This window comes from Oncorhynchus keta, chromosome 14, assembly GCF_023373465.1.
Source record: "Oncorhynchus keta strain PuntledgeMale-10-30-2019 chromosome 14, Oket_V2, whole genome shotgun sequence".
Classification (NCBI taxonomy): domain Eukaryota; kingdom Metazoa; phylum Chordata; class Actinopteri; order Salmoniformes; family Salmonidae; genus Oncorhynchus; species Oncorhynchus keta.
In genome coordinates, this window is record NC_068434.1 from 546,623 (window position 1) to 569,441 (window position 22,819).

A 22,819-nucleotide genomic window follows, 5' to 3' on the forward strand; every position below is an offset into this window, starting at 1 on the left:
ATTCCACCTGTAGCCTCAAACAGTCCTAACTTATTCCACCTGTAGCCTAGTAAACAGTCCTAACTTATTCCACCTGTTGCCTCAAACAGTCCTAACTTATTCCACCTGTAGCCTAATAAACTATCCTTACTTATTCCACCTGTAGCCTCAAACAGTCCTAACTTATTCCACCTGTAGCCTAGTAAACAGTCCTAACTTATTCCACCTGTCGCCTAATAAACTTCATGGTTTGACCAGTCACAGTAGTGTGAGGACGAAACATGTCCCTGCGTGACTCCAAGCCTACTTACTTCCACCGACGTTTCTAGTTCACCAAAATAAATCTGTTTCCATCAGGCCTGTCATGACATTTTCTATCCGACATGTACTTTACTCACCTAAAAATGTTGGATGGAAACCTGGTTTATTAGACAGAGACCCAGACAGCTAGACAGTATGGGTAACAGAGACCCAGACAGCTAGACAGTAGGGGAAACAGAGACCCAGACAGCTAGACAGTAGGGGAAACAGAGACCCAGACAGCTAGACAGTATGGGTAACAGAGACCCAGACAGCTAGACAGTATGGGTAACAGAGACCCAGACAGTAGGGGTAACAGAGAGACCCAGACAGTAGGGGTAACAGAGACCCAGACAGCTAGACAGTAGGGGTAACAGAGACCCAGACAGCTAGACAGTAGGGGTAACAGAGACCCAGACAGTAGGGGTAACAGAGACCCAGACAGCTAGACAGTAGGGTAACAGAGACCCAGACAGCTAGACAGTAGGGGTAACAGAGACCCAGACAGCTAGACAGTAGGGTAACAGAGACCCAGACAGTAGGGGTAACAGAGACCCAGACAGTAGGGGTAACAGAGACCCAGACAGTAGGGGTAACAGAGACCCAGACAGCTAGACAGTAGGGGTAACAGAGACCCAGACAGCTAGACAGTATGGGTAACAGAGACCCAGACAGCTAGACAGTAGGGGTAACAGAGACCCAGACAGCTAGACAGTAGGGTAACAGAGACCCAGACAGCTAGACAGTAGGGGTAACAGAGACCCAGACAGCAAGACAGTATGGGTAACAGAGACCCAGACAGCTAGACAGTAGGGGTAACAGAGACCCAGACAGCTAGACAGTAGGGGTAACAGAGACCCAGACAGCTAGACAGTAGGGGTAACAGAGACCCAGACAGCTAGACAGTAGGGGTAACAGAGACCCAGACAGCTAGACAGTAGGGGTAACAGAGACCCAGACAGCTAGACAGTAGGGGTAACAGAGACCCAGACAGCTAGACAGTAGGGTAACAGAGACCCAGACAGCTAGACAGTAGGGTAACAGAGACCCAGACAGCTAGACAGTAGGGTAACAGAGACCCAGACAGCTAGACAGTAGGGTAACAGAGACCCAGACAGCTAGACAGTATGGGTAACAGAGACCCAGACAGCTAGACAGTATGGGTAACAGAGACCCAGACAGCTAGACAGTAGGGGTAACAGAGACCCAGACAGCTAGACAGTAGGGGTAACAGAGACCCAGACAGCTAGACAGTAGGGGTAACAGAGACCCAGACAGCTAGACAGTAGGGGTAACAGAGACCCAGACAGCTAGACAGTAGGGGTAACAGAGACCCAGACAGCTAGACAGTAGGGGTAACAGAGACCCAGACAGCTAGACAGTAGGGGTAACAGAGACCCAGACAGCTAGACAGTATGGGTAACAGAGACCCAGACAGCTAGACAGTAGGGGTAACAGAGACCCAGACAGCTAGACAGTAGGGGTAACAGAGACCCAGACAGCTAGACAGTAGGGGTAACAGAGACCCAGACAGCTAGACAGTAGGGGTAACAGAGACCCAGAGCTAGACAGTATGGGTAACAGAGACCCAGACAGCTAGACAGTAGGGGTAACAGAGACCCAGACAGCTAGACAGTATGGGTAACAGAGACCCAGACAGCTAGACAGTAGGGGTAACAGAGACCCAGACAGCTAGACAGTAGGGTAACAGAGACCCAGACAGCTAGACAGTAGGGGTAACAGAGACCCAGACAGCTAGACAGTAGGGTAACAGAGACCCAGACAGCTAGACAGTAGGGGTAACAGAGACCCAGACAGCTAGACAGTAGGGGTAACAGAGACCCAGACAGCTAGACAGTAGGGGTAACAGAGACCCAGACAGCTAGACAGTAGGGTAACAGAGACCCAGACAGCTAGACAGTATGGGTAACAGAGACCCAGACAGCTAGACAGTATGGGTAACAGAGACCCAGACAGCTAGACAGTATGGGTAACAGAGACCCAGACAGCTAGACAGTATGGGTAACAGAGACCCAGACAGCTAGACAGTATGGGTAACAGAGACCCAGACAGCTAGACAGTAGGGGTAACAGAGACCCAGACAGCTAGACAGTAGGGGTAACAGAGACCCAGACAGCTAGACAGTAGGGGTAACAGAACCCAGACAGCTAGACAGTAGGGTAACAGAGACCCAGACAGCTAGACAGTATGGGTAACAGAGACCCAGACAGCTAGACAGTAGGGGTAACAGAGACCCAGACAGCTAGACAGTAGGGGTAACAGAGACCCAGACAGCTAGACAGTAGGGGTAACAGAGACCCAGACAGCTAGACAGTATGGGTAACAGAGACCCAGACAGCTAGACAGTATGGGTAACAGAGACCCAGACAGCTAGACAGTAGGGTAACAGAGACCCAGACAGCTAGACAGTAGGGTAACAGAGACCCAGACAGCTAGACAGTAGGGTAACAGAGACCCAGACAGCTAGACAGTAGGGTAACAGAGACCCAGACAGCTAGACAGTATGGGTAACAGAGACCCAGACAGCTAGACAGTAGGGGTAACAGAAACCCAGACAGCTAGACAGTAGGGTAACAGAGACCCAGACAGCTAGACAGTATGGGTAACAGAGACCCAGACAGCTAGACAGTAGGGGTAACAGAGACCCAGACAGTAGGGGTAACAGAGACCCAGACAGCTAGACAGTAGGGTAACAGAGACCCAGACAGCTAGACAGTATGGGTAACAGAGACCCAGACAGCTAGACAGTAGGGTAACAGAGACCCAGTAGGGGTAACAGAGCCAGACAGTAGACAGGGGTAACAGAGACCCAGACAGCTAGACAGTAGGGGTAACAGAGACCCAGACAGCTAGACAGTAGGGTAACAGAGACCCAGACAGTAGGGGTAACAGAGACCCAGACAGCTAGACAGTAGGGGTATCAGACATTTACCAGAGACCCAGACAGCTAGACAGTATGGGTAACAGAGACCCAGACAGCTAGACAGTATGGGTAACAGAGACCCAGACAGCTAGACAGTAGGGGTAACAGAGACCCAGACAGCTAGACAGTAGGGTAACAGAGACCCAGACAGTAGGGGTAACAGAGACCCAGACAGCTAGACAGTAGGGGTAACAGAGACCCAGACAGCTAGACAGTAGGGGTAACAGAGACCCAGACAGCTAGACAGTAGGGGTAACAGAGACCCAGACAGCTAGACAGTAGGGTAACAGAGACCCAGACAGCTAGACAGTAGGGGTAACAGAGACCCAGACAGCTAGACAGTAGGGGTAACAGAGACCCAGACAGCTAGACAGTAGGGGTAACAGAGACCCAGACAGCTAGACAGTAGGGTAACAGAGACCCAGACAGCTAGACAGTAGGGGTAACAGAGACCCAGACAGCTAGACAGTAGGGTAACAGAGACCCAGACAGCTAGACAGTAGGGGTAACAGAGACCCAGACAGCAAGACAGTATGGGTAACAGAGACCCAGACAGCTAGACAGTATGGGTAACAGAGACCCAGACAGCTAGACAGTAGGGTAACAGAGACCCAGACAGCTAGACAGTAGGGGTAACAGAGACCCAGACAGCTAGACAGTAGGGGTAACAGAGACCCAGACAGCTAGACAGTAGGGTAACAGAGACCCAGACAGTAGGGGTAACAGAGACCCAGACAGCAGCGGCAATAATTTAGCAACAGTCGACCACCTCACAATCTTTCAAAGAAAGCTCTGAAATCTATTTTCCACATTAACAGAACAGTATTTTTCCTTTTTATTGGCTAAAAAAATGAAATTACTAGGATAATTCCATGAAAAATAATGTAAACAAATGTTTTAATATTTCACTGTGTTTAAATATAATTTAAAGCTCTAGATTGCAGGAAATGGCAGTTAGCTGTGATTCCAAAGGGGATACTATCCCTCACCGGACTGAGCAACACCAGGTCACATGATAGTGGACTCACTCTGTGCAGTAATAGTGTTGATGAATGTTGAGTGACTACCTCATCTGCGTACCCCACACAGACTTAAGCATAGTTTTACTCCTGTACATATTTAGGCGTGTCATAACAAAGGTGTTGAATACTTATTGACCCAAGACATTTCAGCTTTTCATTTGTAATTCATTTCTAAAAATGTAAAAATTAAATTCAACTTTGATATTATGGGGTAGTGCGCAGGCCAGCCTAAACCAGTGTGAATCCTTCCTGTCTGTACAGACCAGCCTAAACCAGTGTGAATCCTTCCTGAAGACTCTGTACAGACCAGCCTAAACCAGTGTGAATCCTTCCTGTCTGTACAGACCAGCCTAAACCAGTGTGAATCCTCCCTGTCTGTACAGACCAGCCTAAACCAGTGTGAATCCTTCCTGTCTGTACAGACCAGCCTAAACCAGTGTGAATCCTTCCTGTCTGTACAGACCAGCCTAAACCAGTGTGAATCCTTCCTGTCTGTACAGACCAGCCTAAACCAGTGTGAATCCTTCCTGAAGACTCTGTACAGACCGGCCTAAACCAGTGTGAATCCTTCCTTAACGGTCTGTACAGACCAGCCTAAACCAGTGTGAATCCTTCCTGAAGACTCTGTACAGACCAGTTTTAAACCAGTGTGAATCATTCTGAAGACTCTGTACAGACCAGCCTAAACCAGTGTGAATCCTCCCTGTCTGTACAGACCAGCCTAAACCAGTGTGAATCCTTCCTGAAGACTCTGTACAGACCAGCCTAAACCAGTGTGAATCATTCTGAAGACTCTGTACAGACCAGCCTAAACCAGTGTGAATCCTTCCTGTCTGTACAGACCAGCCTAAACCAGTGTGAATCCTTCCTGTCTGTACAGACCAGCCTAAACCAGTGTGAATCCTTCCTGAAGACTCTGTACAGACCAGCCTAAACCAGTGTGAATCCTTCCTGTCTGTACAGACCAGCCTAAACCAGTGTGAATCCTCCCTGTCTGTACAGACCAGCCTAAACCAGTGTGAATCCTTCCTGTCTGTACAGACCAGCCTAAACCAGTCTGAATCCTTCCTGTCTGTACAGACCAGCCTAAACCAGTGTGAATCCTTCCTGTCTGTACAGATCAGCCTAAACCAGTGTGAATCATTCCTGAAGACTCTGTACAGACCAGCCTAAACCAGTGTGAATCCTTCCTGTCTGTACAGACCAGCCTAAACCAGTGTGAATCCTTCCTGTCTGTACAGACCAGCCTAAACCAGTGTGAATCATTCCTGAAGACTCTGTACAGACCAGCCTAAACCAGTGTGAATCCTTCCTGTCTGTACAGATCAGCCTAAACCAGTGTGAATCATTCCTGAAGACTCTGTACAGACCGGCCTAAACCAGCAGTCTACTTCTCTGTCCTTCCAAAATTACGAGTAGTACAGAAAAAGACTGTGCTTCTGTGTTCACACAGGGAAAGGTGAGTGGGTGATTAGGGTTAGGGAGGGTTGGTGTGTGTTTGCTCAGTGCAGGAGGGAGGCTGGGAGGGGCAAGCTGGAAAATGCAGAGAGCGTGCCAAGTGCAGTCATGTTGCTCCCTGCCTGCTCCCTACCATAGGGCACAGCCATAGCCTAAACCCTGGCTGTCTCACTTGTTCATGCAGGAAGGTGGAATTCAAGGAAGCACGCAACTAAAACCTACAGTCGGGGATGCTTCATGACAGGGTCTCTCTCTCTCTCTCTCTCTCTCTCTCTCTCTCTCCCTCCTCTCTCTCTCTCTCTCTCTCTCTCTCCCTCTCTCTCTCTCTCTCTCTCTCTCTCTCTCTCTCTCTCTCTCTCTCTCTCTCTCTCTCTCTCTCTCTCCTCTCTCTCTCTCTCTCTCTCTCTCTCTCTCTCTCTCTCTACCTCTAGAAGAACAGATCTCTCTCTCTCTAGAAGAACTCTCTCTCTCTCTCTCTCTCTGAGACTAGAAGAACAGATCTCTCTCTCTCTCTCTCTCTCTGAGACTAGAAGAACAGATGGACCTCTCAAAGTACCTGAGACTAGAAGAACAGATCTCTCCTCTCTACCTCTCTCTCTCAAACCCTCTTTCTCCCTACCTGAGACGTTTATAACCCTTCTCTCAATTCAATCTCTACCCTTCCCTCCCTTGTAACAGAAACTAGAAGAACAGATGGACCTCCTCACAGTACCTGAGACTAGAAGAACAGATGGACCTCCTCACAGTACCTGAGACTAGAAGAACAGATGGACCTCCTCACAGTACCTGAGACTAGAAGAACAGATGGACCTCCTCACGGTACCTGAGACTAGAAGAACAGATGGACCTCCTCACAGTACCTGAGACTAGAAGAACAGATGGACCTCCTCACGGAACCTGAGACTAGAAGAACAGATGGACCTCCTCACAGAACCTGAGACTAGAAGAACAGATGGACCTCCTCACGGAACCTGAGACTAGAAGAACAGATGGACCTCCTCACGGAACCTGAGACTAGAAGAACAGATGGACCTCCTCACGGAACCTGAGACTAGAAGAACAGATGGGCCTCCTCACGGAACCTGAGACTAGAAAAACAGATGGACCTCACAGTACCTGAGACTAGACCAGATGGACCTCCTCACAGTACCTGAGACTAGAAGACCAGATGGGCCTCCTCACAGTACCTGAGACTAGAAGAACAGATGGACCTCCTCACAGTACCTGAGACTAGAAGAACAGATGGACCTCCTCACAGTACCTGAGACTAGAAGAACAGATGGACCTGCTCACAGTACCTGAGACTAGAAGAACAGATGGACCTCCTCACAGTACCTGAGACTAGAAGAACAGATGGGCCTCCTCACAGTACCTGAGACTAGAAGAACAGATGGGCCTCCTCACAGTACCTGAGACTAGAAGACCAGATGGGCCTCCTCACAGTACCTGAGACTAGAAGAACAGATGGGCCTCCTCACAGTACCTGAGACTAGAAGAACAGATGGACCTGCTCACAGTACCTGAGACTAGAAGAACAGATGGGCCTCCTCACAGTACCTGAGACTAGAAGAACAGATGGGCCTCCTCACAGTACCTGAGACTAGAAGAACAGATGGACCTGCTCACAGTACCTGAGACTAGAAGAACAGATGGGCCTCCTCACAGTACCTGAGACTAGAAGAACAGATGGACCTCCTCACAGTACCTGAGACTAGAAGAACAGATGGACCTCCTCACAGTACCTGAGACTAGAAGAACAGATGGACCTCCTCACAGTACCTGAGACTAGAAGAACAGATGGACCTCCTCACAGTACCTGAGACTAGAAGAACAGATGGGCCTCCTCACAGTACCTGAGACTAGAAGAACAGATGGGCCTCCTCACAGTACCTGAGACTAGAAGAACAGATGGACCTCCTCACAGTACCTGAGAGTAGAAGACCAGATGGACCTCCTCACAGTACCTGAGAGTAGAAGACCAGATGGGCCTCCTCACGATACCTGAGACTAGAAGAACAGATGGAACTCCTCACGGAACCTGAGACTCCTTTTGTTGACACCTCCCACTATTTCTCAATGAGCTAAAACACACACACGTTGTGGTTGCGTGTGTGTGTGAGAGAGACAGACTACAAGTGACTACACACAATCTTGGTGGGAATTGCAGTGTATGATGTAGACTGCTATTGTGTGAGCGAGATTCTATTTACAGTAGATGACACATGTAGACTGCTATTGAGAGAGAGATTCTATTTACAGTAGATGACACATGTAGACTGCTATTGAGAGAGAGAGATTCTATTTACAGTAGATGACACATGTAGACTGCTATTGAGAGAGAGATTCTATTTACAGTAGATGACACATGTAGACTGCTATTGAGTGAGAGATTCTATTTACAGTAGATGACACATGTAGACTGCTATTGAGTGAGAGAGATTCTATTTACAGTAGATGACACATGTAGACTGCTATTGAGTGAGAGAGATTCTATTTACAGTAGATGACACATGTAGACTGCTATTGAGTGAGAGATTCTATTTACAGTAGATGACACATGTAGACTGCTATTGAGTGAGAGATTCTATTTACAATAGATGACACATGTAGACTGCTGTTGAGTAGATATTCTAGACAGTAGATGACACATGTAGACTGCTAGAGTGAGAGAGATTCTATTTACAGTAGATGACACATGTAGACTGCTATTGAGTGAGAGAGATTCTAGAAGAACAGTAGATGACACATGTAGACTGACTATTGAAGTGAGATGGATTCATTTACAGTAGATGACACAGATGGACTGCTATTGAGTGAGAGATTCTATTTACAGTAGATGACACATGTAGACTGCTGAAGAAGAGATATTCTATTTACAGTAGATGACACATGTAGACTGCTATTGAGTGAGAGATTCTAGACAGTAGATGATGCATGGACTGCTATTGAGTGAGAGATTCTATTTACAGTAGATGACTAGACCATGGACCGCTATTGAGTGAGAGAGATTCTATTTACAGTAGATGACACATGTAGACTGCTATTGAGTGAGAGAGATTCTATTTACAGTAGATGAGACATGTAGACTGCTATTGAGTGAGAGAGATTCTATTTACAGTAGATGACACATGTAGACTGCTATTGAGAGAGAGATTCTATTTACAGTAGATGACACATGTAGACTGCTAAGAGATGGATTCTATTTACAGTAGATGACACATGTAGACTGCTACTAGAAGAACAGATGGACCTCCTCACAGAGAGATTCTAAGAACAGTAGATGACACATGTAGACTGCTATTGAGTGAGAGATTCTATTTACAGTAGATGACACAGATGGACTGCTACAGTAGAGAGATTCTATTTACAGTAGATGACACATGTAGACTGCTATTGAAGTGAGAGATTCTATTTACAGTAGATGACACATGTAGACTGCTATTGAGTGAGAGATTCTATTTACAGTAGATGACGCATGTAGACTGCTATTGAGTGAGAGAGATTCTATTTACAGTAGATGACACACGTAGACTGCTATTGAGTAGAAGAGAGATTCTATTTACAGTAGATGACACATGTAGACTGCTATTGAGTGAGAGATTCTATTTACAGTAGATGACACATGTAGACTGCTATTGAGTGAGAGATTCTATTTACAGTAGATGACACATGTAGACTGCTGTTGAGTGAGAGAGATTCTATTTACAGTAGATGACACATGTAGACTGCTATTGAGAGTGAGAGATTCTATTTACAGTAGATGACACATGTAGACTGCTATTGAGTGAGAGAGATTCTATTTACAGTAGATGACACATGTAGACTGCTATTGAGTGAGAGAGATTCTATTTACAGTAGATGACACATGTAGACTGCTATTGAGTGAGAGATTCTATTTACAGTAGATGACACATGTAGACTGCTGTTGAGTGAGAGAGATTCTATTTACAGTAGATGACACATGTAGACTGCTGTTGAGTGAGAGAGATTCTATTTACAGTAGATGACACATGTAGACTGCTATTGAGTGAGAGATTCTATTTACAGTAGATGACACATGTAGACTGCTATTGAGTGAGAGATTCTATTTACAGTAGATGACACGTAGACTGCTATTGAGAGAGATATTCTATTTACAGTAGATGACACATGTAGACTGCTATTGAGAGAGAGATTCTATTTACAGTAGATGACACATGTAGACTGCTATTGAGTGAGAGATTCTATTTACAGTAGATGACACATGTAGACTGCTATTGAGAGAGAGATTCTATTTACAGTAGATGCCACATGTAGACTGCTATTGAGAGAGATTCTATTTACAGTAGATGACACATGTAGACTGCTATTGAGAGAGAGATTCTATTTACAGTAGATGACACATGTAGACTGCTATTGAGTGAGAGATTCTATTTACAGTCGATGACACATGTAGACTGCTATTGAGTGAGAGATTATATTTACAGTAGATGACACATGTAGACTGCTATTGAGTGAGAGATTCTATTTACAGTAGTTGACACATGTAGACTGCTATTGAGTGAGAGAGATTCTATTTACAGTAGATGACACATGTAGACTGCTATTGAGTGAGAGAGATTCTATTTACAGTAGATGACACATGTAGACTGCTATTGAGTGAGAGATTCTATTTACAGTAGATGACACATGTAGACTGCTATTGAGAGAGAGATTCTATTTACAGTAGATGACACATGTAGACTGCTATTGAGTGAGAGATTCTATTTACAGTAGATGACACATGTAGACTGCTATTGAGTGAGAGATTCTATTTACAGTAGATGACACATGTAGACTGCTATTGAGAGAGAGAGATTCTATTTACAGTAGATGACACATGTAGACTGCTATTGAGTGAGAGAGATTCTATTTACAGTAGATGACACATGTAGACTGCTATTGAGTGAGAGATTCTATTTACAGTAGATGACACATGTAGACTGCTATTGAGTGAGAGAGATTCTATTTACAGTAGATGACACATGTAGACTGCTATTGAGTGAGAGATTCTATTTACAGTAGATGACATATGTAGACTGCTACCAGGTACTATATTAAAGGTTAATAAATAACAACTTTCATAACAGCACTGAGGTTTACAACTAGTCTAGTGGAGGAGAGAGAACTAGTAGCTGGTGGTGGTAATACACCATTAACATGGGGTTTAACGGCGGTTGGCATCTGATCGAAGAAGAAGGTACAAAGCTCAATGCGGTTGTGTCACACACTCCATTAGGGCTCCACACTTTCAGATCAAGCATTACACTGGCTCATACACTGCCCCTATACAAACACCTTCTCGCATCAGCACCCTGATCACCATCTTACAATCGATGTCAAGACAACGTGAACGACTGTGAATTCTGCAGTTGTATGTGTTTTACCGAAACCAGCTTACCAGTAACTCTGAAAAAATGTTTAGAGTTTTCTTGAGAACTAGTTTAAGGCCTGCTGACAGATTAGGACATTTGATTTGAGGTTTTAAAAGAAGCATGCAGGCATTGAGTATTTATTTTCTTAAGAGGCAGACAGCTAGTATCAGCTTGAGCTGTGGTTATTTTTGATAAATCACTCAGTGATGGACATCGCCAAAAGTTAATAAAATTAAAGATACATTGATTGTCGAGTCAAAATGATAGGCTATATTTATTTTTTTTAAACTGGGTGACATTAAAATCAAAAATGTGTCATATGCGCCGAAATAGTGCTGAAACACTTAATTAATGGAATACGAAATGTATCGGCGTTAGAGTTGGCAAAGCCTAGTTGACCCAAGATCAACAAGTAACAAGAGCCTTCACTCACTGGACTAGAAGTAACAAGAGCCTTCACTCACTGGACTAGAAGTAACAAGAGCCTTCACTCACTGGACTAGAAGTAACAAGAGCCTTCACACACTGGACTAGAAGTAACAAGAGCCTTCACTCACTGGACTAGACGTAACAAGAGCCTTCACTCACTGGACTAGAAGTAACAAGAGCCTTCACTCACTGGACTAGAAGTAACAAGAGCCTTCACTCACTGGACTAGAAGTAACAAGAGCCTTCACTCACTGGACTAGAAGTAGCAAGAGCCTTCACTCACTGGACTAGAAGTAACAAGAGCCTTCACTCACACTAACAAGAGCCTTCACTCACTGGACTAGAAGTAACAAGAGCCTTCACTCACTGGACTAGAAGTAACAAGAGCCTTCACTCACTGGACTAGAAGTAACAAGAGCCTTCACTCACTCACACTGGACTAGAAGTAACAAGAGCCTTCACTCACTGGACTAGAAGTAATAAGAGCCTTCACTCACTGGACTAGAAGTAACAAGAGCCTTCACTCACTGGACTAGAAGTAACAAGAGCCTTCACTCACTGGACTAGAAGTAACAAGAGCCTTCACTCACTGGACTAGAAGTAACAAGAGCCTTCACTCACTGGACTAGAAGTAACAAGAGCCTTCACTCACTGGACTAGAAGTAGCAAGAGCCTTCACTCACTGGACTAGAAGTAACAAGAGCCTTCAAGACTTCACTCACTGGACTAGAAGTAACAAGAGCCTTCACTCACTGGACTAGAAGTAACAAGAGACTAGAAGTAACAAGAGCCTTCACTCACTGGACTAGAAGTAACAAGAGCCTTCACTCACTGGACTAGAAGTAACAAGAGCCTTCACTCACTGGACTAGAAGTAACAAGAGCCTTCACTCACTGGACTAGAAGTAACAAGAGCCTTCACTCACTGGACTAGAAGTAACAAGAGCCTTCACTCACTGGACTAGAGAGCCTTCACTCACTAACAAGAGCCTTCACTCACTGGACTAGAAGTAACAAGAGCCTTCACTCACTGGACTAGAAGTAACAAGAGCCTTCACTCACTGGACTAGAAGTAACAAGAGCCTTCACTCACTGGACTAGAAGTAACAAGAGCCTTCACTCACTGGACTAGAAGTAACAAGAGCCTTCACTCACTGGACTAGAAGTAGCAAGAGCCTTCACTCACTGGACTAGAAGTAACAAGAGCCTTCACTCACTGGACTAGAAGTAACAAGAGCCTTCACTCACTGGACTAGAAGTAACAAGAGCCTTCACTCACTGGACTAGAAGTAATAAGAGCCTTCACTCACTGGACTAGAAGTAACAAGAGCCTTCACTCACTGGACTAGAAGTAATAAGAGCCTTCACTCACTGGACTAGAAGTAACAAGAGCCTTCACTCACTGGACTAGAAGTAATAAGAGCCTTCACTCACTGGACTAGAAGTAACAAGAGCCTTCACTCACTGGACTAGAAGTAATAAGAGCCTTCACTCACTGGACTAGAAGTAACAAGAGCCTTCACTCACTGGACTAGAAGTAATAAGAGCCTTCACTCACTGGACTAGAAGTAATAAGAGCCTTCACTCACTGGACTAAAGGCACAATATCAACACAGCAACAAATGTATCAAAACCAGAGATTCCATGTTACAATGTGTCAGTAAAGATGAGTTAGGCAGATAATTCTAGACAGTCTACAAAGTAACCAACCCTGGTTTATGAACGTCAGTAACGATGAGAGGCTACATGTCTGCCTTTATGGTATGCTACGGAAATATTTCTTACCACACCATTCCATAGGCGCCCTCGCCAATATAGGAGAGATTGTGGTAGCGAGGGCCGACATCGAAGACCTGTCCTCGGACTAACTCAGCGCCAGATCCGGGGTTGGGGCCGCTGCCAGCACTGGCAGATACTGCTGCTGTCGCCATTGTGAAAACTAGCTGTATTTTTAACACGTTCTCCACAGCCAAAAAGAAAGGGAAAATACGAAAAGTCACCGCTGTAATAACGTTATACAACACAGTGAGACTTTATGAAGTCCTCAGTAACGGCGAAAGAGAGTAAGAAAAGTAATTTGTCCGCTCCTCGGCGCTATAACGTGTACAAAGCCTGATTCCACTGACTGCAGTCTGCTAGCTACTGCAAGAGCATGGGTGTATTCATTTGCGACATTTTTGGTCTGTTGCAAAACCTTTTGCAACAGAAAGCGTTTACTCCCAACGTAAAACGTTTTGCAAAGAAAACGAGGGCTTCTATTTGACACATTCGGGTAGGCCCCTCCCCGTTTCCTTCCGTTTGCTCTGTTTGCTTCTTACACGCGGTAAACGGTTTCCGTTGCAAGACGTAATGAATACACAGAGCTGAGCCGAGGCTGCTGCAGGAAATAACGGAGTGCGTCATGTGATCAAGGAGGCAAGACAAGATCGAAAACCGCGCTGTGAGAAGATCTTTAACATCACCCGGATAAATCAAACTCATTATAACACAAATGACCTTTGTCTACAGATTAGGCCCATGAGGATGAAGATTACTAGGCACAACCCTTTAGGATAATATCAGATATTCTTACATGCAGGTCTACATTTATTGCATGACTACAAATGATAGATTGACATGAATTGCCTACAACCACTGTTGTCCATAATGAGTACGTATTATTGTGGATTATCATGATGATAATCTGAGTATGTATTATTGTGGATTATCATGATGATAATCTGAGATTATTGAATCATTATGAGGGGTTAATCTCTGATCTTCAGATTGAGGCAGTTGGCAGTTCCTGGAGTGCGGTGCCAAGAAAATAACCTCTCACTCAACGTCACCAAAACAAAGGAGCTGATCGTGGACTTCAGGAAACAGCAGAGGGTGCACCCCCCTATCTACATCAACCGGACCGCAGTGGAGAAGGTGGAAAGCTTAAAATTCCTCTGTGTACACATCACGGACAAACTGAAATGGTCCACCCACACAAACAGTGTGGTGAAGAAGGCGCAAAAGCGCTTCTTCAACCTCAAGAGGTTGAAGAAATTTGTCTTGGCACCTAAAACCCTCACAAACTTTTACAGATGCACAATTGAGAGCATCCTATCGGGCTATATCACCGTCTGGTACGGCAACTGTCCAACTCATCCCCGGGGGCAAACTACATGCCCTCCAGGACACCTACAGCACCCGATGTCACAGGAAGGCCATAAAGATCATCAAGGACAACAACCACCCAAGCCACTGCCTGTTCATTTTGTGCTGTCTGCGACTAAATTGGAAAACAAACAGAAAGGTAGAAGAATGGATGTGGTCAAAGTCACAGGTATTGTGGTTGTTTGTGCAATGGTCATTATGGCCAAACAGTTCTATTTTTGTTTCATCAGACCAGAGGACATTTCTCCACAATGTACGATCTTTGTCCCCATGTGCAGTTGCAAACCGTAGTCTGGCTTTTTTATGGTGGTTTCGGATCAGTGGCTTCTTCCTTGCTGAGCGTGGATATAGATACTTTTACCTGTTTCCTCCAGTATCTTCACAAGGTCCTTTGTTGTTGTTCTGGGATTGATTTGCACTTTTCACACCAAAGTACATTCATCTCTAGGAGACAGAACACATCTACGTCCTGAGCGGTATGACGGCTGGGTGGTCCCATGGTGTTTATACTTGCGCGCTATTGTTTGTACAGATAAACGTGGTACCTTCAGGTGTTTGGAAATTGCCCCCAAGGATGAACCAGACTTGTGGAGGTCTACATTTCTTTCGGAGGTCCTGGCTGATTTCTTTTGATTTTCCCATGATGTCAAGCAAAGAGGCACTGAGTTTGAAGGTAGACCTTGAAATACATCCACAGGTTCACCTCATATTGACTCAAATTATGTCAATTAGCCTATCAGAAGCTTCTAAAGCCATGACATCATTTTCTGGAATTTTCCAAGCTGTTTTCAGGCACAGTCAACTTAGTGTATGTGAACTTCTGACCCACTGGACTTGTGATACAGTGAATTCTAAGTGATATAATCTGTCTTTAAACAATTGTTGGAAAAATCACTTGCGTTATGCACAAAGTAGATGTCCTAACCGCCTTGCCAAAACTATAGTTTGTTTACAAGACATTTGTGGAGTTGTTGAAAAACGAGTTAATGACTCCAACCGAAGTGTATGTTAACTTCAACTGTATATAGTATGGTGTGTACAGATAGTATAGACAGTATATTGATAGAAAGGTGTTTACAACAGTAGTTATATAGGATGAGCCCTGACTAGAATACACTATATACATATGAAGTGGGTAAAACAGTATGTAAACATGATTAAAGAGACCAGTGTTTAATGACTATGTATATAGGGCAGCAGTCTCTAAGGTGCAGGGTAGAGTACCGTGTGGTAGCCGGCTAGGAACAGTGTCAAAAGTTCAGGGCAGGTTACTGGGTACAGGCTGGATAGTGGTGACTATTTAACAGTCTAATGGCCTGGAGATAGAAGCTATTTTTCAGCCTCTCGGGTCCAAGCTTCGATTCACCTGTACTGCCTCTGCCTTCTGATGGTACTGGGAGAACAGGCCGTGGCTCAGGTGGCTGAGGTCCTTCCTGTGAGTGATGTGTTGAGTGGTACTGGGAGAACAGGTGGCTGAGGTCCTTCCTGTGAGTGATGTGTTGAGTGGTACTGGGAGAACAGGTGGCTGAGGTCCTTCCTGTGAGTGATGTGTTGAGTGGTACTGGGAGAACAGGTGGCTGAGGTCCTTCCTGTGAGTGATGTGTTGAGTGGTACTGGGAGAACAGGTGGCTGAGGTCCTTCCTGTGAGTGATGTGTTGAGTGGTACTGGGAGAACAGGTGGCTGAGGTCCTTACTGTGAGTGATGTGTTGAGTGGTACTGGGAGAACAGGTGGCTGAGGTCCTTCCTGTGAGTGATGTGTTGAGTGGTACTGGGAGAACAGGTGGCTGAGGTCCTTCCTGTGAGTGATGTGTTGAGTGGTACTGGGAGAACAGGTGGCTGAGGTCCTTCCTGTGAGTGATGTGTTGAGTGGTACTGGGAGAACAGGTGGCTGAGGTCCTTCCTGTGAGTGATGTGTTGAGTGGTACTGGGAGAACAGGTGGCTGAGGTCCTTCCTGTGAGTGATGTGTTGAGTGGTACTGGGAGAACAGGTGGCTGAGGTCCTTCCTGTGAGTGATGTGTTGAGTGGTACTGGGAGAACAGGTGGCTGAGGTCCTTCCTGTGAGTGATGTGTTGAGTGGTACTGGGAGAACAGGTGGCTGAGGTCCTTCCTGTGAGTGATGTGTTGAGTGGTACTGGGAGAACAGGTGGCTGAGGTCCTTCCTGTGAGTGATGTGTTGAGTGGTACTGGGAGAACAGGTGGCTGAGTTCCTTCCTGTGAGTGATGTGTTGAGTGGTACTGGGAGAACAGGTGGCTGAGGTCCTTCCTGTGAGTGATGTGTTGAGTGGTACTGGGAGAACAGGTGGCTGAGGTCCTTCCTGTGAGTGATGTGTTGAGTGGTACTGGGAGAACAGGTGGCTGAGGTCCTTCCTGTGAGTGATGTGTTGAGTGGTACTGGGAGAACAGGTGGCTGAGGTCCTTACTGTGAGTGATGTGTTGAGTGGTACTGGGAGAACAGGTGGCTGAGGTCCTTCCTGTGAGTGATGTGTTGAGTGGTACTGGGAGAACAGGTGGCTGAGGTCCTTCCTGTGAGTGATGTGTTGAGTGGTACTGGGAGAACAGGTGGCTGAGGTCCTTCCTGTGAGTGATGTGTTGAGTGGTACTGGGAGAACAGGTGGCTGAGGTCCTTCCTGTGAGTGATGTGTTGAGTGGTACTGGGAGAACAGGTGGCTGAGGTCCTTCCTGTGAGTGATGTGTTGAGTGGTACTGGGAGAACAGGTGGCTGAGGTCCTTCCTGTGAGTGATGTGTTGAGTGGTACTGGGAGAACAGGTGGCTGAGGTCCTTCCTGTGAGTGATGTGTTGAGTGGTACTGGGAGAACAGGTGGCTGAGGTCCTTCCTGTGAGTGATGTGTTGAGTGGTACTGGGAGAACAGGTGGCTGAGGTCCTTCCTGTGAGTGATGTGTTGAGTGGTACTGGGAGAACAGGTGGCTGAGGTCCTTCCTGTGAGTGATGTGTTGAGTGGTACTGGGAGAACAGGTGGCTGAGGTCCTTCCTGTGAGTGATGTGTTGAGTGGTACTGGGAGAACAGGTGGCTGAGGTCCTTACTGTGAGTGATGTGTTGAGTGGTACTGGGAGAACAGGTGGCTGAGGTCCTTACTGTGAGTGATGTGTTGAGTGGTACTGGGAGAACAGGTGGCTGAGGTCCTTCCTGTGAGTGATGTGTTGAGTGTCCGTTTGTTGATTGTCTTCTGTTCGCCCCATAAGTCATGAAAGTGGTCGAATGGGTGAAGAGTGTCAATTCGTTCGTAGGCGAATTCCACCCATGTCAACGTAATTTACCTAATGTGAGTCTCATTTCATACAAGCACATTTGTTTCCACAACGGAGGAGGACGTGAGGAGTCGAGCAAAACTAATTGAGATTCTCCCCTACAGACGAGACCTTGGGACTCATGGCTGCATTTCCACAGGCAGCCCAATTCTGATGTTTTTTCTACTAATTGGTCTTTCGACCAATCACAGCAGCGCTTTTCACAGCAGCGCTTTTTTCAAAGCTGATCTGACTGTTTAAAAGAACAATTTGTGAAAAAAATATCAGATTTGGGCTGCCCATGTAAACTAATGGTGTCAAAGCAACCATGAAGGCCTATTGAGTGCTGCTTGTCAGCAGAGGGCGCTAAAATATCAAACTATGAAAAACAATCTCAGCTGCATCAAATGTTATTGGATTGAATTTTTTTAAATGAATAACGCAAGTTTTTAATTGAATTATATGATATAAGTCATGTTATTACATAAATAAGTAGCCTGTCTACTGTGTACTCTGATCGGCTCATATATGCAATTTATATGTATATATTCTCTGCATTATACAGGCCCCCTTTTTTTAAATAGTTTTTAAAAATGTCATAAACACAAAAACCCTCGTAATAAAGTTGTGTTTTAATGCATTTCATTGGTGTAAAATGTTTCGGCAATGAGCAGGTTTCTTTACGACAGCTATGCGTCACGTTTTGTGTACGTCATAGCCTGCACTGCGATTCTTTGAAGTTCATTAGGTACGGGTTTTGTGGAGACTGGACTGCAGAATTATACAGAAAAACAGCAGGTTGCAGAAAAATAAAAGATCTATAAAATCTTTCGTGTAAGAAAGAAGTGAAAGAACGAAGTGTATATCCGTCATGCGCTAGTAGTCTGCTACAATATTGCTTTTGCACTGCTTTATTTTGGAAACGAGTCATATGAGTTTGAAGTGAAGATGGCCGAGGGGAGGCTGATATCATCGTACCCTTTTCAGGATCCACAACTTTCACAAAGTTTGGACGCCACGGGGGACTCTGACAGAGTACATATTCAAGCTAAAAACGGACATGTTGCTGGCACCCCGGATGAGTCTTTCTCTCCGACGTCGGTCATTTATTTTAAAGAGGCGCTCAGTTCGGCCAACATCCGATTTGCAAAGACTGGACTGTCATCTCCCACTCCTGTTCAATATGAGTTCAATATCGAAAGAATGCCCAACAAAACGAAAAGTGAGTTTCAATAAATGTAATAATTTGGGTCTATAGTTAGAGTCTATAGGTGGCTAGGTTACCCCCTAGAGTCTATAGGTGGCCAGGTTACCCCCTAGAGTCTATAGGTGGCCAGGTTACCCCCTAGAGTCTATAGGTGGCCAGGTTACCCCCTAGAGTCTATAGGTGGCCAGGTTACCCCCTAGAGTCTATAGGTGGCTAGGTTACCCCCTAGAGGCTATAGGTGGCCAGGTTACCCCCTAGAGGCTATAGGTGGCTAGGTTACCCCCTAGAGTCTATAGGTGGCTAGGTTACCCCCTAGAGTCTATAGGTGGCCAGGTTACCCCCTAGAGTCTATAGGTGGCCAGGTTACCCCTAGAGTCTATAGGTGGCCAGGTTACCCCCTAGAGTCTATAGGTGGTTAGGTTACCCCTAGAGTCTATAGGTGGCCAGGTTACCCCTAGAGTCTATAGGTGGCCAGGTTACCCCTAGAGTCTATAGGTGGCCAGGTTACCCCTAGAGTCTATAGGTGGCTAGGTTACCCCTAGAGGCTATAGGTGGCTAGGTTACCCCTAGAGGCTATAGGTGGCTAGGTTACCCCCTAGAGTCTATAGGTGGCTAGGTTACCCCTAGAGGCTATAGGTGGCTAGGTTACCCCTAGAGGCTATAGTTGGCCAGGTTACCCCCTAGAGTCTATAGGTGGCCAGGTTACCCCCTAGAGTCTATAGGTGGCTAGGTTACCCCCTAGAGTCTATAGGTGGCCAGGTTACCCCCTAGAGTCTATAGGTGGCCAGGTTACCCCCTAGAGTCTATAGGTGGCCAGGTTACCCCCTAGAGTCTATAGGTGGCTAGGTTACCCCTAGAGTCTATAGGTGGCCAGGTTACCCCCTAGAGTCTATAGGTGGCTAGGTTACCCCCTAGAGTCTATAGGTGGCCAGGTTACCCCCTAGAGTCTATAGGTGGCTAGGTTACCCCCTAGAGGCTATAGGTGGCTAGGTTACCCCCTAGAGGCTATAGGTGGCTAGGTTACCCCCTAGAGGCTATAGGTGGCTAGGTTACCCCCTAGAGGCTATAGGTGGCTAGGTTACCCCCTAGAGGCTATAGGTGGCTAGGTTACCTCCTCGAGGCTATAGGTGGCTAGGTTACCTCCTCGAGGCTATAGGTGGCTAGGTTACCTCCTCGAGGCTATAGGTGGCTAGGTTACCCCCTAGAGGCTATAGGTGGCTAGGTTACCCCTAGAGGCTATAGGTGGCTAGGTTACCCCCTAGAGGCTATAGGTGGCTAGGTTACCTCCTCGAGGCTATAGGTGGCTAGGTTACCCCCTAGAGGCTATAGGTGGCTAGGTTACCTCCTAGAGGCTATAGGTGGCTAGGTTACCTCCTCGAGGCTATAGGTGGCTAGGTTACCTCCTCGAGGCTATAGGTGGCTAGGTTACCTCCTCGAGGCTATAGGTGGCTAGGTTACCTCCTCGAGGCTATAGGTGGCTAGGTTACCTCCTCGAGGCTATAGGTGGCTAGGTTACCTCCTCGAGGCTATAGGTGGCTAGGTTACCCCCTAGAGGCTATAGGTGGCTAGGTTACCCCCTAGAGGCTATAGGTGGCTAGGTTACCCCTAGAGGCTATAGGTGGCTAGGTTACCCCCTAGAGGCTATAGGTGGCTAGGTTACCCCCTAGAGGCTATAGGTGGCTAGGTTACCCCCTAGAGGCTATAGGTGGCTAGGTTACCCCTAGAGGCTATAGGTGGCTAGGTTACCTCCTAGAGGCTATAGGTGGCTAGGTTACCTCCTAGAGGCTATAGGTGGCTAGGTTACCTCCTAGAGGCTATAGGTGGCTAGGTTACCTCCTCGAGGCTATAGGTGGCTAGGTTACCTCCTAGAGGCTATAGGTGGCTAGGTTACCTCCTTGAGGCTATAGGTGGCTAGGTTACATCCTAGAGTCAGATGAACACCTCTGGTCAGCTTATTCTGTGTCACCATGTCAGTAGTTGGTGTTGTGATGTAGCTGGTTAGCTTGTTGTCTATGCTGGTTGTTTGCATACCTGATGTGTATAATGTAAGGGAACAATACATGTTGTGGAGAATATTTACAGCGTAGGTGAGGTCCATTCCTGAATGGCTGATCAGATTACATTGCAGCCTCAAAGGCGTTTGCAAATGTTTTGCAAATAATTGCCGGTTGAGTTATTGCCCAGGTATAGCACATTTTTGGTAATTAATGAGATCCCCTCAAGTCATGGTTTTTGCGCATCACAGGCGGGTGTGTCAGTTGTCCGTTGCCAGAGAAGAGAGAGACATTAGTGCAGCAGGTAAACTGATATACAACAGACTAACTCGATAATCAGCCAAACTACAATGTTTTGAATGGTTCTCGCTATTTAACCATTAGCATGCATTAATGTCATTGTTTAGTCCTATGTCCTAAAAAATATTCTAACATGCTGACAAGGTGCGCCATCACACGCGTGTTGATTTTGTCCATCCACACCAGACACGATCAGGACATGGAGGTTGAAATATCAAAACCAACTTTGAACCAACTATATTAATTTGGGGACAGGTCGAAAAACATTAGACATTCATGTAAATTTAGCTGGCTCGTATGCTGTTGATAGCTAATTTGTTCTGGGATAAAAACATTGGGTTGTTATTTTACCTGAAATGCACAAGGTCCTCTACTCTGACAATTAATCCACACATAAAAGTTTTTTCTTCTAGTAATCTCGCCTCCTTTAGGCTTCTTCGTCTTTGGACTTTAAATGGCGGTTGACAACCAACTTTAACCGTCACCGACTGGACTGGAGTGTGGCCCTCAGTTCATCTTTCAATCACCCATATGGGTATATTCTCCTTAAAACCAATGAGATGGAAGAGGCGGGACTTGCAGCGCATCATGCGTCTCAAATGATGTATTTTAGCACCTGGCCACGCAGGCGCTCTTGAGCAGTTTGGATGAAATTATTGAATAACATGTTTACTCAGCAACAAAAAAAGGTCCTTTCACTGTCAACTGTGTTTATTTTCAGCAAACTTAACGTGTAAATATTTGTATGAACATGACAAGATTCAACAACTGAGACATAAACTGAACAAGTTCCACAGACATGTGACTAACAGAAATGTAATAATGTGTCCCTGAACAAAGGGGGGGTTCAAAATCAAAAGTAACAGTCAGCATCTGGTGTGGCCACCAGCTGCATTAAGTACTGCAGTGCATCTCCTCCTCATGGACTGCACCAGATCAGCCAGTTCTTGCTGTGAGATGTTACCCGCTCTTCCACCAAGGCACCTGCAAGTTCCCAGACATTTCTAGGGGGAATGGCCCTAGCCCTCACCCTCCGATCCAACAGGTCCCAGACATGCTCAAGGGGATTGGCAGAACACTGACATTCCTGTCTTGCAGGAAATCTCACACAGAACAAGCAGTATGGCTGGTGGCATTGTCATGTTGGAGGGTCATGTCAGGATGAGTCTGCAGGAAGGGTACCACATGAGGAAGGAGGATGTTTTCCTTGTAATGCACAGCGTAGAGATTGCCTGCAATGACAATAAGCTCAGTCCGATGATGCTGTGATACACCGCCCCAGACCATGACGGACCCTCCACCTCCAAATCAATCTTTCTCCAGAGTACAGGCCTCGGTGTAAGGCTCATTCCTTCGACGATAAATGCGAATCCAACAAAACGGGACTCGTCAGTGAAGAG

The 22,819-nt window shown here is 46.0% G+C and overlaps 2 protein-coding genes and 1 long non-coding RNA gene across 30 annotated transcripts in view; 2 read left to right on the forward strand and 1 right to left on the reverse strand.

Annotated features, from left to right (window-relative positions):
- Window positions 1-13,733, reverse strand: part of LOC127907089 (mitogen-activated protein kinase 1) — a 126,286-nt gene extending 112,553 nt beyond the window's left edge. The window contains exon 1 of the mRNA XM_052460796.1: window positions 13,310-13,733. Within this exon, the coding sequence (XP_052316756.1) occupies window positions 13,310-13,455 (146 nt within the window). The 5' untranslated portion in view covers window positions 13,456-13,733. The remainder of the gene's footprint in view (window positions 1-13,309) is intronic.
- A 2,234-nt stretch (window positions 13,734-15,967) lies between these two features.
- LOC127907388 (uncharacterized) lies at window positions 15,968-18,139 on the forward strand. Its single transcript, XR_008064314.1, has 4 exons — window positions 15,968-16,345; window positions 16,398-16,865; window positions 16,918-17,073; window positions 17,126-18,139. It is a non-coding gene; the product is annotated as an uncharacterized LOC127907388 (long non-coding RNA).
- Window positions 18,140-18,640: 501 nt separating this feature from the next.
- Window positions 18,641-22,819, forward strand: part of LOC118377884 (protein RUFY3) — a 60,016-nt gene continuing 55,837 nt past the window's right edge. For all 28 annotated transcript variants that reach the window (XR_008063101.1, XR_008063094.1, XR_008063085.1 and 25 more), the window contains exon 1: window positions 18,641-19,140. The gene's annotated coding sequence lies outside the window, so the exon portion shown is untranslated. The remainder of the gene's footprint in view (window positions 19,141-22,819) is intronic.